The 17,837-nt window shown below is 38.0% G+C and overlaps 1 protein-coding gene across 2 annotated transcripts in view; it reads right to left on the bottom strand.

Moving 5' to 3' along the window:
- LOC139700982 (serine/arginine repetitive matrix protein 1-like) overlaps positions 1-17,837 on the bottom strand; it is a 38,207-nt gene that overhangs the window by 18,535 nt on the left and 1,835 nt on the right. For both annotated transcript variants that reach the window (XM_071599514.1, XM_071599515.1), the window contains 5 exons: positions 16,835-17,005; positions 10,504-10,721; positions 6,861-6,980; positions 2,796-3,002; positions 491-565 (listed from right to left, as the gene is read on the bottom strand). In XM_071599514.1, coding sequence (XP_071455615.1) covers positions 491-565; positions 2,796-3,002; positions 6,861-6,980; positions 10,504-10,721; positions 16,835-17,005 — 791 coding nt within the window. The remainder of the gene's footprint in view (positions 1-490; positions 566-2,795; positions 3,003-6,860; positions 6,981-10,503; positions 10,722-16,834; positions 17,006-17,837) is intronic.

The raw sequence follows: 17,837 nt of genomic DNA, 5'->3' as shown, positions 1-17,837 counted from the left end.
ACAGACGACTCGTCCATTACATTGTCTCCATACACCTCCTTTAATTGGCGATGAATATCACATGGGCGAACGTTTCTTGCATTGAGGAATTTAATCACTGCCCTCACTTCACAACTGGCGGCGTTCTCAATTTTTTTAAACATTGTAAACAATCACAGAAACAACACAGGCAATGCTAGCGTCACGCAACTTGGCTCAGAGAAGGCAGACAAGCCACTGAAGCTATCTGACCTCGTCCAGCGGCTACTCGCGTCGTCAGCACTTCATGCGGCACGAACGGGTACTACTTTCCGGATGACCCTCGTATGAAACATCTTTTAGGAACCAATGAACATTCATCATTTAACATGTAATCCCCATAAGCATTCAAGCAATTTGAGCATAATCCTAAAAAAATTGAAAAGCCCTTACTTAATGGCATATACATTTAAACTATCAATTGATAATATTGCAATACATCACTAAAAGCTGCTGAAAACTTTCTACTTACTTATGTTTTCCATGTGAATCAGATGAAGAAGATGAGGTGGACCTTGATCGACCTTTTCGACTAGGGCTTTTCCTGCTAAAGAAGAAAAAAAAAGAGGCATATACATTAATACCAAGAAGGCTTATTTACTTCCACACACAGTACTTTCTACCATACAACAAAATGTAAACTGAAGCCTAAAATGAAGTATCACTTTAAAATTGATTTTTAGGTATGTATGATAAATAAATTTATCATTTATTTGAGAAAACATTGATGAAAAAGTATGTTTTGAGATTAATGTCAATGACAATTTGTTTTGTTAAATACCACACACATTTCCCATCACAAAACAAAATATTAGTTTAGACAAACGTCAGCACAATAAAGTGATTTCTGTATAATAAACACATGAAAAGGTGGCAATATTTTAAAATGAAAATGAATCTACAAGCTGACAACTTTCCTTGGCGCTTCTACCCAAACTTTTAACAGGAAATTATTATTTGCAATTGAATGATATTATCATTAACCAACTGAAGTAAATAGCCCAAGTTAATTATGCTTGTTGGTTCCTCATAACATTGCTTGGAATCAACTTTCTTTTAGACAACAGGATTTACAAAAGGTTGAAAGTAAATAAATCTGATTTAGGCATACCCACATTTCCCACATATGATAAAAAGTTTTAAGTACTCTGAAAAACCAATCAATAATGTCCTCATAAATAAAAGAGGGAAATTTATAGCTTGTTAACAAGAAAAATTATTATGGGCAAAAAACATGGTGAACATTGGAAATTCACGGTTCCAGCAGAAGGGATTCCAGGAGAGAAGGCAGCCAAAGAAGAATGCCCACACAAGGCAGCCCCTTTACAGCATGATGCAGCAACAGACACTGACTCTGACGCAATGATTAGTTGGCCGCTACGGCATTGGCTGCAAGGCGTTGGCAAGTCACTCTGGCTGCAATGGATGACCACTGCTGCACCGATGAGATGATGTAGCTACGACCCCTATGATGGGATGCCATAATGGCTGCTGAGAAGGCATTGCAGGCAAAGAGGGAGGCAGCAGCACACGTTGGCTGGAAGATGAACTGCCTGCCTCCATTGCTGTGTGGAGTATGGGAGGTGAAGTCTGTGGCCAATGCAGCAGCGACGAGCTTCGTGACTACGCATTGCCAGGGGTTGCGGTGCTGAAAGCTGGGGCAACAGTCCCGGCATCAGGTGCATCAAGGGTCCCAGAGGCTACTTGCTTGTCAGCAGGAGCAGCGATGGTTGCAGCCGCAAATGTCTTGGCAAGATGCAAGATGAAGGATGTAGCGCAGTTGATCACAACCATTTACTTCTCATTATACTCCAATTTCCGCAGCACTTCATTGAACATAGGTATTCCTTTAGCACCCTATCTTAACCTTTTGAAAAGATATATTTTCCTTCTGTATATAACTCATAAAAGTTAATGCAAATACACAAATTTAACTATGAGGATAATTAAATTAATTCTTTTTTTTTTTGCTTCCATCATATGCCTAGAACAACAATTTTGGACTAATAAGAGACAATCCTCCTTTGGACACCCACTTGCTTTTAATTGCCACAAATATTATCTATCATGCATCCCACGCAGAATAATAAGTGAAAAATGATGGTGGAGGAAGCACAACTTTTAACTGCCAAAAATCCTTAGCTCAGCAAAGCCTTGGTTGTTAGATATGCCTAAACCTTAGCTCAACAAAATCATAGTTCTTACACATGCCTATGTGGCCTAAAGACAATTTATTAAATTGCAGATGAAACCTTGAAGTGATGAAATAAACCTGAATACTTAAAACATGCATTGCCACCTTGGCCAAGTAAACCCTGATTGACTGCATTGACAACAATTCAATGTCTGGGAAAGGGTGCCTAGATTTTTACGAAAATGTCAGGCAAAGAAAAAGCAAAATTATAATTCTGGGAAGTAAAGGAATTCCTTAGTGCAACAGAAGTAACAGCTGATTATAGGGGGTCCTCCGAAATTCCCTAAACACACACATTGCTTAAAATATAAAAAAAAAGAACCCATGCTTGTGATGTGGACCACCTCACAATGAACACAACTTTGCAAGCTGCAGCATGTTCAAATACTTATTATATTTACTCCGGGTAATTAGTGAAAACTACCCTCCAAAAAAGCCTTCAAACATCAGAATATATGATCAAGAATTATGGACACTGTAAAATGACCTTGATATACACATCTACTTTCAAACACAACATTTGCAGTGCCAGCATAAACATGCCATTTACTGATACTTCTGGAGAGACTGAAAACTTAAGTACCTTTCTTTCCCTGGCTCAGAAGCATCTTCATCAGCCGATGACTTCCTATCTGGCGATGAATGACCATGCGATGGAGACAGCGGAGGTGGCTCTGCATGGGGTGAGGCCCGAGATGAACGCCCCTCCTTACGGCTGGGTGATGGTGACCGGGATGTTGCCTCGTGCTCTGCATGGGCTTCCTTTTCTGACTCCTCCTTTGGTCTGGAGCTGATAAGTAGGATTAGAAAAATTAGTCTCATTATAAATAAGAGAGGCATCTCTCTAGGTATCACAACCATAAGAATCACTAAAATTTTGTTGAAAAAAGTATTTCAAAAGCATCCACCAAGTGATTTGGTAGCAAGAAATAATGAGCTCTACGGCCTCTCAATAAAGAAGAAAGGGGAAGAAAACTCCAATGGCCGTAAGGATTAGTTGCCAATCTCTCGTCAGACCAATTGTTGTGTTGGTGTGACGGGAATCACGTCAGGGACCAACCACAACCTCTCGACCAGAATACCCTCTGTGGTGGTTTACGGGAGATTAATCCGCGTCAGGGACCAACACACAGCCACACGCACACTATCCTGCCTGAAATCCTTCACGAGGCTGTGAGACCCTGTTAAAGAATTTCAGATGGAGATGGAATCCTTCACGAGGCTGTAGAGTAGACCCCGTTAAGGATTCCAGGATATTCTCAAGCACACACTCTGTGGCGGTTTACGGGAGATTAATCCGCGTCAGGGACCAACACACAGCCACACGCACACTATCCTGTCTGAAATCCTTCACGAGGCTGTGAGACCCTGTTAAAGAATTTCAGATGGAGATGGAATCCTTCACAAGGCTGTAGAGTAGACCCCGTTAAAGATTCCAGGATATTCTCAAGCACACACTCTGTGGATGGCACAGACCAAACACACACACAAGCACTCGAGAAACGCACACACACTCAAAAGGGCCCAACTTCTGGGAGAATCTGGACACAGGTAAAAAACAACTAGGAAGTGCGTCGAACACGCGTGTTTCGGCCACAAAGTGGCCCTCTTCAGCGAACCGAAGGGAAAACACCTCCAACACAAGGTTGAAAGTAAACAACCGTAGACAAACGTCATATTTATATAGAGACTGTGGGAGTTGGGGGGACCAATCGAAATAGGTGGAAGATGGAAAGGGGAGGGGTACTTTAAACGTATTGGTGAAGAGGAAGGAGGGGGGGGGGGGAGGAGGAAAAACAGATACCAAGGGACTGAGTGGAACGGGAAGGAGTAATTATTGAAGGAGAAGGGGGGGGGAAGAGGGGGGGGGGGGGTTGGGTAAAAGTGAAAGGTATCCGAGTAACGGATTATGAAGGGGAATTGGGGGGGGGGGGGTTTAAACATAATTTCCGTTGGACCATAGTCCAACGGAAATATGTTTCAAAACTAGAGAAGTCATTTCAAAAGGGAATAAAGTGGGGAGAATGGAATCAGCCCTTTATCGTTGTTGACAACCACATTTCTAAATTTGTGTATGAAAATGCTTTCGTATGCGTCTAAAAGGTGGTTGGGGGTCTGTTTGATCAACTTCAATTCCTTTTCTGATGTTTTATGGTCTTCCTTGAGTAAGTGTAGGGCAATGCTCGATTTATCTGATCTGTTGTATCTGTAATGGGCCATATGTTCTTTGAATCTAGTTTTAATATTCCTCCGCGTCTGGCCGATGTAAGTTGAATCGCAGGAGGAGCAGTTTATTTTGTAAATGCCGGACTTGTTTGAGGCGTCGATTTTGTCCTTAGTGTTGCCTAATAGATGTTTTAGTTTGTTGGTGCTGCTAAATGATATATTAGTGTCAACGGTTTTAAAAATCTTTCCTAGCCCTTTTGTTAAATGTGGGTGGAACGGCAGTTTGATATACCGCGGGGTTTTATGTTGTGTGAGGGTGGTCGTGAGTGTGTGTGCGTTTCTCGAGTGCTTGTGTGTGTGTTTGGTCTGTGCCATCCACAGAGTGTGTGCTTGAGAATATCCTGGAATCATTGATAAAAAAACTAAATTCAGACTTTCAGTGTCAAATCCAATTTTACCTAGATTATACTGCTTACCTAAAGTCCACAAAGTTGGTCTCCCCATGAGACCCATTGTTTCAGGAATAGATTCTCCCACATATCTTATATCCAAGTGGCTGGTTTGTGAGTTTAATAAATTGGTTTTCCCGAGCCCCCATTCTCTTAAAAATTCCTTAGATTTCGTATCCAAAACCAAAAGTCATAATTTCAGTCAAGGAGAAGTCATGGTATCGTTTGATGTTTCAAACCTTTTTCCAAGCGTACCAGTAGAAATTGCAATCAACGCACTAAAAGTTTGGTTAACATCATTACATCTAGATCCCAATTTAATTGATGAATACATCAGACTAACTAACCTAGTCATGAATCAAAATTTCTTTCAATTCCAAGGAAAGTTTTATAAACAAGAATTTGGAACGGCGATGGGAACGGTGATGGGATAGTGTGAGAATATCCTGGAATCTTCTACTCTACAGCCTCGTGAAGGATTCCATCTCCATCTGAAATTCTTTAACAGGGTCTCACAGCCTCGTGAAGGATTTCAGACAGGATAGTGTGCGTGTGGCTGTGTGTTGGTCCCTGACGCGGATTAATCTCCCGTAAACCGCCACAGAGTGTGTGCTTGAGAATATCCTGGAATCCTTAACGGGGTCTACTCTACAGCCTCGTGAAGGATTCCATCTCCATCTGAAATTCTTTAACAGGGTCTCACAGCCTCGTGAAGGATTTCAGGCAGGATAGTGTGCGTGTGGCTGTGTGTTGGTCCCTGACGCGGATTAATCTCCCGTAAACCACCACAGAGGGTATTCTGGTCGAGAGGTTGTGGTTGGTCCCTGACGTGATTCCCGTCACACCAACACAACAATTGGTCTGACGAGAGATTGGCAACTAATCCTTACGGCCATTGGAGTTTTCTTCCCCTTTCTTCTTTAAGTGATTTGGTGTTTGCTTGAGTAGTTTTTAAATATTCTTGCATCATGCACATTTTAATTTCAACACAACCACAAAGGGCATTACAATATTAATGCTGACAATGAAAATTGATATGAGTGCACAATTTAAAAAAGAGTGTTCAGAGATACGATCGCCTAATTAACATAGTTACATACAATGTAAAGACAGGATGAAAACATGACCACAAAAAATACATACATAATGAATTTTTCTGTGTTTTCTAGTAACATTCTTGGTTAAGAAATAGTTACTATGACCACACATCAACCATTCATAGAATTATAATTGAAGCATGAAAAGTGTTATGAAATGATGCAATGAAATTACACAGACAAAATAATCTTGATTTAATCCTTTCACTCCGCTACAATAACTTAGCAGCCATTCTCGATGTCTGTAGAGCCCTAATATTAAGTGAGGCTGTAAAATTGAATTCTAGTGCTCTTAAGGTGGCCATGCCACTACACATATGAAGAATGAGGACAGGGACTTATCTGCATACATATCCAGGCAATCATGATTTTTTAATTATCAGCAGGAAAGCATTGCCAAAAATAAATTTTAAGAACTGGCATCACTTTCATGCAGCATTGAACAGGGAAGAGTAAATTAGATGAAAATAGGTTCAGAAAGGGTACTTAGATCAGATTAGCTCACGAAGAAGCAGTTATCTTGTAAATTAAAATAAAACTGTTAAGGGAAAAAAATCCCCCTTTCTTTCTGGAAAATATTTTTCTCATTGTTCATGGATGTATGCACTTTGCTTGCACCCCCTACCAAAAACTAATGGGCAGTTTCCAGGTGAAAGTTTTAAAACAATATTGGAATGGCAATCCAACACTATTGGATGAGCTAACTCTCTCACATTTGTCTGGGTTAATAACATTTATACGATTATTCTGCTAACTACAGAACTCATTTCCAGGGGATTAAAAGTCAGAAAATTTGACTGCATTTGAAAGCTTGCTTTTAAGTATTCCTAATAGAAATATTACCATAATTTTTGCTATATCCTCATTGTCCTGACTCACTTTTTAATGCTTGTTGCAGTATCCACATTTTAATAATTCGTGATTTAAGATCCTTACCTCTGAGAATTGACTGCATCTCGATCCCGCTTCCTTGAATATTCACTGTCGTCTTCTTTATGGTTGTTGGCTTCTTCCTTGCCCTCTCCTCTAGACTCTGCCTTCTCCGTCGGAGTTACACTGAAATCCAGAGAAAATTGATTAATTTTACAACAGAGAAAATCATCAAATAAATGGTTTAACAAATGCACTGATTGGTTGTACTCCTCTTTTAAACCCTCATGCTACATCCAGAGAGAGCATTCATTTGATTATTGTTCGGTAGTACACTTGCAATGCAATAATTCTTTTTCTTTCCCTACTATTCTGACCATTTTGGTCCAAAAGATGTCCAAGACAGGGGAACATTTCCATCTGCTCTAGTCTATTGCCTCCTATTGTAACACTGAACTTAGCCTTTGTACTTCTCATTTACCTCATAGCCTTTCGATTTGTTGGCATTTATTTTCATCCAAACCTATCACAATGATTTTGTAATGCACTCAGCAATGATTGGGACCCCTTGGCTGACAGGCAAAGTAAAGCTTGATGATCAATCAGCATACAAAATCCACTCGAACTTTCAATCCCATATTCAGTTCTTCCCATGCCTCCCTAACTATTTAATCCATTAATATGTAGAAGCATAGGTGATCTTGGAATCCCGTCTTACCCCAATTCCTAACATTGCCCATCTCAATTCCATCCCACACCTGCAATGGAGCAGCCTATGACATGTACAGGTTGGAGATAATATCATATCCCTTCAATCTACTACTACCATCTATATGATTCATTAATTTTACCCAATGTACTCCATTGAATACCTCCTCAAAAACTATGGTACAAATACACCCTGATTGCACTGTTAATGTTCTTTTCTATAGGTGACCTCAGGGTTGGCAGTTACATTTCTTGAATAAACATAGAAGTACTCTGGTTGAAGCTTCAAAGGTGTTGACTTCCTTGGTCTCCTACCTATCCATTAGTGAAGTGATTAATTTGGGGAGTGAGCTCCCTCTTCTACTTGAATGACTTCCATTAAGGCAACCAGAGACTTTCCGCATCCAAGTGAACTTGATTTGGAATGAGTGCTCATGATTTTGCAGGATTGGGAATCAATTCATTACAGATTTTATCCTAGGAGGAATAAGATGGTAACACTAAAAATTTAAATTCTTGAATCAGTTTATGTTTGTCAAATCTGTACCACCCAAATTTTGAATTAGAGATTCGCAAGCTTATCTATCAATAAATTATAATTCTCATCACACAAAAAAGTACAATACAGTGAATATATGCATTGTCAAAGGCATTTCGATGGCATAAAACACTAAAAAAGACAAACAATAGCTGCTACGTGGTAGTCATAATGGAACACAGGAAAAGACTAGTTGATTGGTAAACCCTAGGTTATTGCATCTTAGAATTTACAGAGAGTTTTGATAACACAATGAAAATTCATACAAAATATACAACGCAAACACCCACAGAAAAGATGATTCACATGTGGCACGAGAAAATCAAGGATCTTGGCTGTCTGTATAATGCTAAATGGACAGGCTGGCTAGTAACATCAGTTAAATCTGCTGACCTTGGGCAAGAAACATTTGTCAAGGGCCCCTAAGAGAATCCACATACAGCAAAAGTCAGGAATTCCAGAATTAAAAGACAAAGAAAGGCATATTCTATGCATAAGTTCAAATTAAGCATACTGGGTGAAGCTGCTGCAGGTATTGTGCCCTAAGGATCACAATAATCTACAACCTGCACATGATCTGCCTATTGCTGATGCCACTTGGAAGGCCAAAACAACAATAAGAAAAAATCTGATATATAGTAACAAAAACATGAAACACCACATTTTCCCAGATTACAGCATCACTGAGCAACATAATTTGATAAACTGATTCCATTGCTAGATAAAGGATTTATGTGTGATTGATAACTTATAATTATTCCAACTGGCTTTTGTGTCAATGCTGTCGGTGTGCCAGAAAATAATTCTTTACAAACATTAAACATGGTATTTTGACTTTGGAGCTTAAGTAAAACGAAATATTTTCCTGAGGGGTTCGATAATTATTCCAAATTATGGTAAAACAAATTATTTATCAATATTGGTGCAGCATCAATTGGGTTAAATAATGGAACAATAATCAAATGGCCTGGAACGTTGTGCTCTAGGCCGGTATTTACATCTTTCAATGCGTTTCAAGCACCAACTAAGTTTGTTTTGACTGAAGGCATTATTTAAAAAAGCAAATATCATGATAAAGAAAAAATATGGTGATTAGAGGTTAAGATGCTGCATCCAGCTAAAATAGTTCTAATAGTATGACTAGTATCAATAGTCCATGATGATGATCTAGAGAGAAGCAATGCCTTCAAAATAAATACACAAAACTTTGCACTATTTTAACATAACTTGCATTGCACACATTTTCTAAAAGAAAATTTCAAGATTAACTATGTTTGAGTCACATGCCAATAAAATAGTTTCTTATTTCACTGTAGACATAGAAATTAGGATTTATCCATACCAAAAAAAAAGCATCTAAAAGTCCTATGCCTTTGATTCGGGATTGCTTACAGCTTGAAATTATTAAACATTAAGGCATCATTGAAATGATGAGGTTCAATTTAACCTTTTCATGCCAGCGAATAGAAACAGTACTAAAACTCAGACAAATGGTATGCCAGACTTCATCATCAAGAATTACCACCACAAAACTCTGAATTATTTTCAAACAGGAACCTGTAAGATATCTGATTAAAAGAGAAATGAAGGAGCAACAGAAGTAAAAAAATATTAACTATTCCATACTAAAAAGACTCAGTACTTGTCCATAAATTTTTATCATAAGGTACCTTATGATAAAAATCTTTGAAAAAGTACGAAGTCTTTTCCATATGGATATGAAATACTTCCATGAGGTGGAGCCTGAAACAGTAGAGTATATAAACTATTCCATTTTGTCTATCGATAAAAACTTAAAATTAGATTAATTTCCTTCAATTTCCGATTCTCTGACATCCCCATTCCAGAGTAGACATAGCTTTCATGTGTAAATAAGCACGTTATGTGTAAATGTGAGCACCTTATAATAAGAAATGGCTAAAGCAAAATCAAATCCATACACACTAGTAAAATTACTTAGGTGTAAATCAGGAGAGAGAGAAAAGCACATACTAGAGAGCATCACTGGAACCTGTTCCAACATTGAAGAAGCAAACAGCATGATATTCACATCACATAATGGCAATGAGCTTAACAATCCTCACTACAGCAATCTTCAAATGAATAATACATATTATAGAAAATAAATATAATCATACAAATATGCTGGGAGTCAAACAGGCAGTACTGACCACTTGGGGCTAATGCATTAAGCACCAAACAATAACCTATTCAGTTCAAACCTTCAAATAGCAGATGCAGACACCATATTTTAGTAAAATAAATAGGTGCATCTCATATGCCATCAAACACGGTAATACACTTGTTATAAGATCATTCAATTGTTAAGTACAACATGAGCTCCTTTACAGAGCAACTGGCATAGTGAATTGATCAAAGAGTGAACCCAAGTGAGTAGAGACCCTGTGGATTCTCATTTTGCATGCCACGTTAATAAATCTACAAACACTCCATTATCATTACCGTCGAGGTGATTTGGAGGATGATTTCTTTGACTCCTTTTCACTCCTCCTTTCACGATCTCTTTCCTTGTCGCGATCTCGATCACTCCGGCGATCCCTGTCACGATGAGACCGGTCACGTGAGCGACTCCTCTTCCTTTTCCTGTCCTTCCCCTCATCCCTGTCCTTTCCTTTGTCTGACTGTTTCTTCATTGACTCCTGCATGCGTTCTTGTTCTTCCTTCAAATTGCAAACCAACATTAATGTTTTTGTACAATATTTGTGTAAAATTATTAACCAATACAATATTAAACTAGATAAAACAACCATACATGAAATACATCATAATAATGACATTACCTCTACACAAGAGGGCATTCATATAACCAAATTGAATGAATAATTCCGAATGATGGTTTAAAAAAAAGCAGATAAGAAGTAAGTAGTAGTAGTATTTAGGGGAGGCAATGACAGCTGAGGTCATTTGCACCATTAGGGATGGACAGGAAAGGATGAAGGGTGGAGAGAAATCCGGCATTGGCATAAGCCTACTCTTTACGAAAGGCACCAAGGGGTCTGCAGTTTAAGGTCCCATCCGACAGACGGCGCACTCACTTAAAAGTGCTCTCCACAAAGCATCGAGATACCACGGTTAAGAAGTAATGATTCCAAAAAAAACTTACTTCAAATAGATAATTATTTTGAACAATTTAGTCATGCTCTAACTAATCATGCTTTCCCTTATATTGAATTTATCAGAAGTGAATTCAAAGTTTGAGTATAATAATGGCAGACCTCATTTGAACTTACAGTAGAAAAAGCTATCTCAACAAAATAAAAGAAATATTGACAATAAGCTTGAAAATGAGAAATGCCCACCGAAAAAAAAAGAGTTTAAAACAGAGATGGCATAAATTTACTCTTTCCCAGGTTTTGATTGCAGTTCTAATTATCATTTCCAGGTTTCAAATCTCCTTTTACATTATCTCTATCATCAATAGAAAACTTTACAATGGTGTGATAAAAAATGATGCATGGACTTTACCAGAGAAATTTTCACACAGTTTGAACAGATCGCAAACCATAGGTGAATGTAGTTAAGGCTGGCGATAAAAATGCACCAGATGATATCAATACTATACACTTCCAATGCCTATGCAAACTTCACTTACATCCGTGGTCTGTCTTTTTCCAACTATGATATAGTATTTGGTTTTTAAATCCTTCTCAAGGCTAATGAGGGCGGTTCAATAAGTACCCGTGTTTGACGACAAAGGGAATTCTTGAGGGAAGGTTAGGTTATCATCGTGTGCTGCCATCTATCAAACCACAGTGAAACAAATTTCAGACTGATTTAAAGGTTAGTTTGGATTTAGCAGCCATTCGAGTAAGACGACTTTCTTAATTTTTGCTAAGATGGAAAAAGAGCCGTATTGTTCGGTAATTTGCTTTTTGTTTTTGGATGAGAAGAAATGGAGGAGATAAAAGCAAAGTTGGATGCTGTTTATGGGGACACTTCGCCATCTATGACCACAGTTAGATATTTACACGGGGGCGAACATTGTTTTTGATGAGGAGCGACCAGGACGCCCGGCAGACGTGGTTACTGAGGAAATCATTCATTATGTCCATGCAATAATTCTCGCTGATCGACGAACAAAAGTGCGCGAAGTAGCAGAGGCCGTGGGTTTGTCTACCGGAATGCAAATCAATATTTTACACGATAACTTGGCGATGAAAAAATTGTCGCCCCGAGGGGTGCCGCGATTGCTCATGGTTGATAACAAGCTGATCCGGAGTTGTCACCGCCAAACTGCATGAACTACGTTATGAATTGCTGCCGCACCCCCCGTATTCACCTGATCTGGCTCCCTGGGACTTTTTCTTATTCCCTAACATAAAGAAATGGCTCGTGGGGAAATTTTTTTAGCTCAAACGAGGAAGTTATCGCCGAGATAGAGGCGTATATTGGAGAGTTTTACAAATCCAATTTTTGGAGGGGTTAAAAAAAGGGCCGGAACGTTGGGAGAAGTGTATCTATCTAAAAGGGGACTATGTTGAAAAATAAAAAAATTTTTTCGAAAAAATGTTTCTTCATTTCTAACACGGGTACTTATTGAACTGCCCTTGTAAATACTTATGAAGTACCTGAAATCTAATATCACGAGTATTTGCAAACTGAAACTACAATGACACTTCATTTTCAACTGACTCAAGTACCTGACACAGTGACTCACTAATTGTATCAAGTTTTCATTCATTGGGAAACCATCTATTCAGGGAAAAAAACAATTATCCTTCTTATGCTGGGTTCTCACAAATAACAATACAGACCAAAGCAGCTACTTTTAAGTATCCCACCATTTTCAAAACCCACATTTCCTATTATTCCAATTTTCCACCTATTATTGCCTTTGTGATAGATTTAACAAATATTTCAGTTTTATAAATCAGTACAACATGCAATGACAAGCTTAAATTAACATTTTGCAATTTAGTGCTGATTAAATATTATAAATTAAAAAATATCTTATTCAAATATATTTTTTATACATTCAAAATGACTACTTTGAAAGCAAAAATAAAGAGAGCATTTAAGCTGCATCCAGATTCATCAGTTAGGCACCTAAATGGCTCAAATTTAGGAAGGACATCATCTTGAAAGGTGTATAAACTCATTCAGCAGCAAGAGGGCAGAAATTTAGACATATTTAAACTCCTGGATTAAGGCCACAAGAAATATCCTATATACACCACATTGCGATCTCATAATGACAAGTACTCAAAGAATTGCAACCAGCAGGGGAATAATCACCATAGAAGAACGTATTATAATTGTATAACACAACAGCATTGGTTTCTTTCTTTGAGAAAGTGTACATTGTTTTTCGGGGAGCATGAAAACTGGAGGGCTTTATTAGCGCAAGGTGGGAGAAGGTGGAGCTTTCCTCAGGCTAGATAAATTTGCCGTTTCTGCATTAGTTTAAGCTCTTGTAATGACTTAATTTTATCAAGTTATTGAATACAGATATTTGAAACGTAGGGGTAGGTAGATATTTATTGGTTTGGTGCTTTATTTCATGACAAAGAATATTGTCTTTTTAAGTTATTCTGTTAACTCCTATTCACATATTTTCCTGGGATACCACTGTGACACTATCCAGGCCTATATTTGTGTGCTTGTTGACCAAAAATAATCTTCAAGTGTAATATTTTGTTTGGGGTGTTTGAGCATTTAGTATTGTCTTTAGCAAAAATATAACTACATTCATGCAAGTGTGTAATCATAGGTTATTTTCCAAACCTTATCAGAGGTGGTCGCCATTTTACTACAGAAAAAACCTAAAGAATAATAAAACCAAATAATGCCAACCAAAGAACATTGATACTAAGCTAAACTTAAACATAGACAACCTTCAGCTATAAAAGTATGCCTAAATATAAATGAACTACATTCGACACAAATCATATCTTAAAACAATTAACGTAAAACAATTAACGAAAAACATAAACGAAAAACAAACGAAAAACTACCCTGAGATAAAATACCTCATAGTAAGATATAAGTCTGACATTACTGACATTAAATACTATTCGAACTTATAACTAAAGCAAAATCTAAATAAACAACCTGTAAGAGTAAATCCAGTCCTCTAAAAGAAAATCAACAGGAAATTTGGTCAAAAATTGATTAATTTACTAAGTGAAAAGGAAGACATGGAATTTTTTATGGAAAAAATCGCCGAAGAACTGTAAACTCAGAATTATGCAAAAACCATTACATAGATTTTGCAATTTACAGATAATTTTTGCAGAAGCCATTACAAATGTAAAAATATTTACATTCATACATCATCCGTTACTTTCTTATTCTTAGCAACATAGATGACAGTACTACTATGTAGGGTGTCCAAACCAAACTGCCCTAATTAGATTGAGGCACCTTAAGCATGGGGATCGGTATGGTGTGGTGGCTAACGTACTGGCTTCCCACTGAGAGGGCTCTGGTTCCAATCCTTGAGACAGTAGATATTTTCCATTGGTATCCTGATCCCTACTTAATAATGTCGTACTCACAGAGTGAGCACGACATCTGTTGGATGGGCCAATGAACAGCGGACCCCTTAGCACCTTTCATTAAGAGTAGGCTTATGCAGATGCCAGGTTTCTCTCCACCCTTCCTTTCCCATCCATCTCCAATGGCACAAATGATCTTAGCCGTCAGTTGCCTCCCCTAAAAACTACTACTACCTAAAGCATGCATGCCAATGCCTAATTAATTTCAATGCAGCTTCAGTATCAGTAATGCGTACTGTTTGGATTAAGAATTATAAAATGGTGGCATTATATTGAAAGGTAATAATTACTTAAATTATTTCTCATATGTAATAATGATTACCATACAGCATGAAATCCTTGTGCAACATAGTCAACATGAGTGAAAACGTAGGCAAAGACGAGGTCGAGTGTTAGAGTGGGGGACTTTGTGGTTGATCATTATTCAAACAATCCATGCTGGAGAACATCAAAGAGGAAATGTAGAGAAGAAATGTAGACATGCAGGGGAGGTACCAAGTGAGTAGGCAATAGTGGGGATTATGGGAGTAATAATTACAGGGGATGGAAGAGGAGCCAGCATTAGCTGAACAAAATGATCAGAAAAAGAGAAATTAATACAGAGTTGATGGTAATAATATCATTAGTAAAGATGTGGGGAAAACCCTTTCAGGTCAGAAAAACTAATTCAGCAACATTAACAGACTTGAACATCCATCACTTGGTGGAAAATTTGAGTATTGGATAAAAATAACTCCATCCATTACTACAAAATTATTTTTCTATCATTTATTAAGTTCAAATTTCAAAATAAACCTTTACTACGATCGGGGGCAACTAACATTTTTGTGTTCCGGCAGGGAAACTTTGACATTGATGGGGGGTTGGAATGTGACGGTTGGCGAAGGAAAAGATGGTGATGAGGTGAGGGACTACGGTTTAGGTATGAGAAATGACCATGGGTAGAAAGTAATTGAATTCTGCAGGGGGCAGTGATTAATCATCACCAACACTTAGTTTAGACACCACAGAAGGCATAGGTATACATGGAAAATGCCAGGTGACTCAGAAAGGTATCTGTTAGATTATATCATGGTTAGGCACAGATTCAAAAAGTATCCCAAGGTAGATGAGTGATAAGAGACACTTAGATAATAGGATGGGAGGGCAAATTAAGAAGGATAAAAATAGAGAATGGGGAGGGGAGAGAACAAGCTTAGTTTTTTCTCCAACGCGTACTGGTTATTACATAAAGGTTTGGACCAATGTGTGGGCACAGTTAAGGGGAGGGTGGTAGTTGCATGGTTATTCCCGATGATTCACAGGTAGATTGTTTAAGTGCGGGGTGGCATGAATACAAAATACCACTGATGATGTCCTTGTCGTTGGGGAAAATTTTACTTACACCAGATCATTACAATGTATGTGATGGTTTCTTCCCCCAAAAGAATGATATATACTCGTAATTGGACCGCAACTTGAGTGAATTTGTACCTGATGATAACACAAGCGTTGAATCAAGTAGTACCAAAATAAAGAACAGTGGAAAAATACATCGTTCTTAATTCCATGATCATTACAATTTTTATTTTAAACCAGGATGTGAAAAGAAAAAGATTTTAACGGTAAGGGATAGTGATTTTCACCCTATATTTTCTCATTTAGGCTAGTATGCATTCAAGTAATCAAATGGAATAGGTAGAAAAAATTTGGAAACATTTAGAGAAAAAGATTGTGGGTGCTCACGTAAGGAAAGACTTGATCACAATGAGGTAAGCCAATATATTTTGGGTGAATGGAGAGATGAGAGTGAGATGGGAGTATAAGTTAACGAGGTCATAGGCAGAAGAATGGATACAAGCCGAAGCAGGAGGAGTACGGATGCACATGGTTACCATTTCTTTACATGTCATTTTGGAGCAGAAATGACCAAATGCACACACCACCACTTACAAACCACAGGGAATTGGGGACAGATTGTTTTGCCTGTGAATGCTTAATGAGCTTCTCATTATTTTAGACAGTCTACTGATTAAGGTAGATTTTGGATGAGGAATATGACTTAGAAGTTGCAATCCTACTAAGCTTCACTAAACACAACAGAACGTGACATCCTGAACCATAGTAAAACCTTCCAATTCTGCATACTTTCAGCCTTCCTTCATTCAGTCCAACACACATTTTTTCCCCATCCCACTTACTTGCCCATCATTCTCCCCCCCCCCTCCCCCCAAACATTTTGCAGTCTGCTTCTTTCTGGAACCATAAAAATTGGTGGTAATATAAAGAATACAAACCATTCTTTTCTTGATTTCCTCCTTCTTTTGTTCAAGGAACCGAGCAGGAATCCCAGACACACTGTCCTGGGCTGAAAGCAGCAACTCCCACAAATCAGACATGAAATTGCGGGCGTTTCGTCCATTTAGAAACCCTGTGAGGTTGATTTGCATTTTCCTAGGATCAGGACACTATAAAGGGAAAAATTATGATGTTACTTCTCTTGAACTTCAGAAGTTCTCCACCTTTTTCATATGGACTGCTAAATGAAATTTCGAGGTCATACACTAATTCGTGAAGAGGAACATTTAAACATCACAAAAGACAGCTATTATGATCCAAAATAACAGCCAAAATATTTTAATTCCTAAAATGAACCCAACAAAACCACAAACATCTGACAATTACTCTTTAAAATCTTACCAACAGTGTATTCTGCTACAAAAACAACACATGAATTCCCATGTGCATTAAGTCTGATTTATGAAGCCAAATCAATTCAGTAAAAACAGAGCATTTTAATTTAACATCAAGTATTCAATCAAGGCATACCTTATTTCATTCAGTCTCCCAAACAAAAGTTCACCACATTAAACACATCAACATGACTCCATACAAACCTTATACATGGCACAAATAAGCACATGACTCAAGAAGATCAAATAATAAAAAGTACAACTTCCTAGCAGCAATATGGCCAAATATACATAACAAAAACTTAACCAGGCACTATTCATCTTCTAGAACTACCGAAAAAAAGACATTGCCTATGAACTTCAACATAAATGGGAAATTCACATAACATTTAGAAAAATCCATTGCAATACCATCAAACCTGGTGAAATTACAATGATTATATCTTAATATTCCACTGTGCTACTGTTCCAGATCCATGGCACCCCCACCTCTTCCTAGCGAACTCCAGCCTCTTCTCCTAGAAGACTGAATTGAACCACAGTATAAGTTGAAAACTTCTATCAAAATAGTTAGTCTGAGCGAGCAATCCTGGCACCAGCAGTAAGA

Source organism: Hetaerina americana, unplaced genomic scaffold (genome assembly GCF_022747635.1).
Source record: "Hetaerina americana unplaced genomic scaffold, ioHetAmer1.1.p SCAF_11, whole genome shotgun sequence".
In the NCBI taxonomy this organism is placed as follows: Eukaryota; Metazoa; Arthropoda; class Insecta; order Odonata; family Calopterygidae; genus Hetaerina; species Hetaerina americana.
This window is presented reverse-complemented; position numbering and strand designations above follow the sequence as displayed.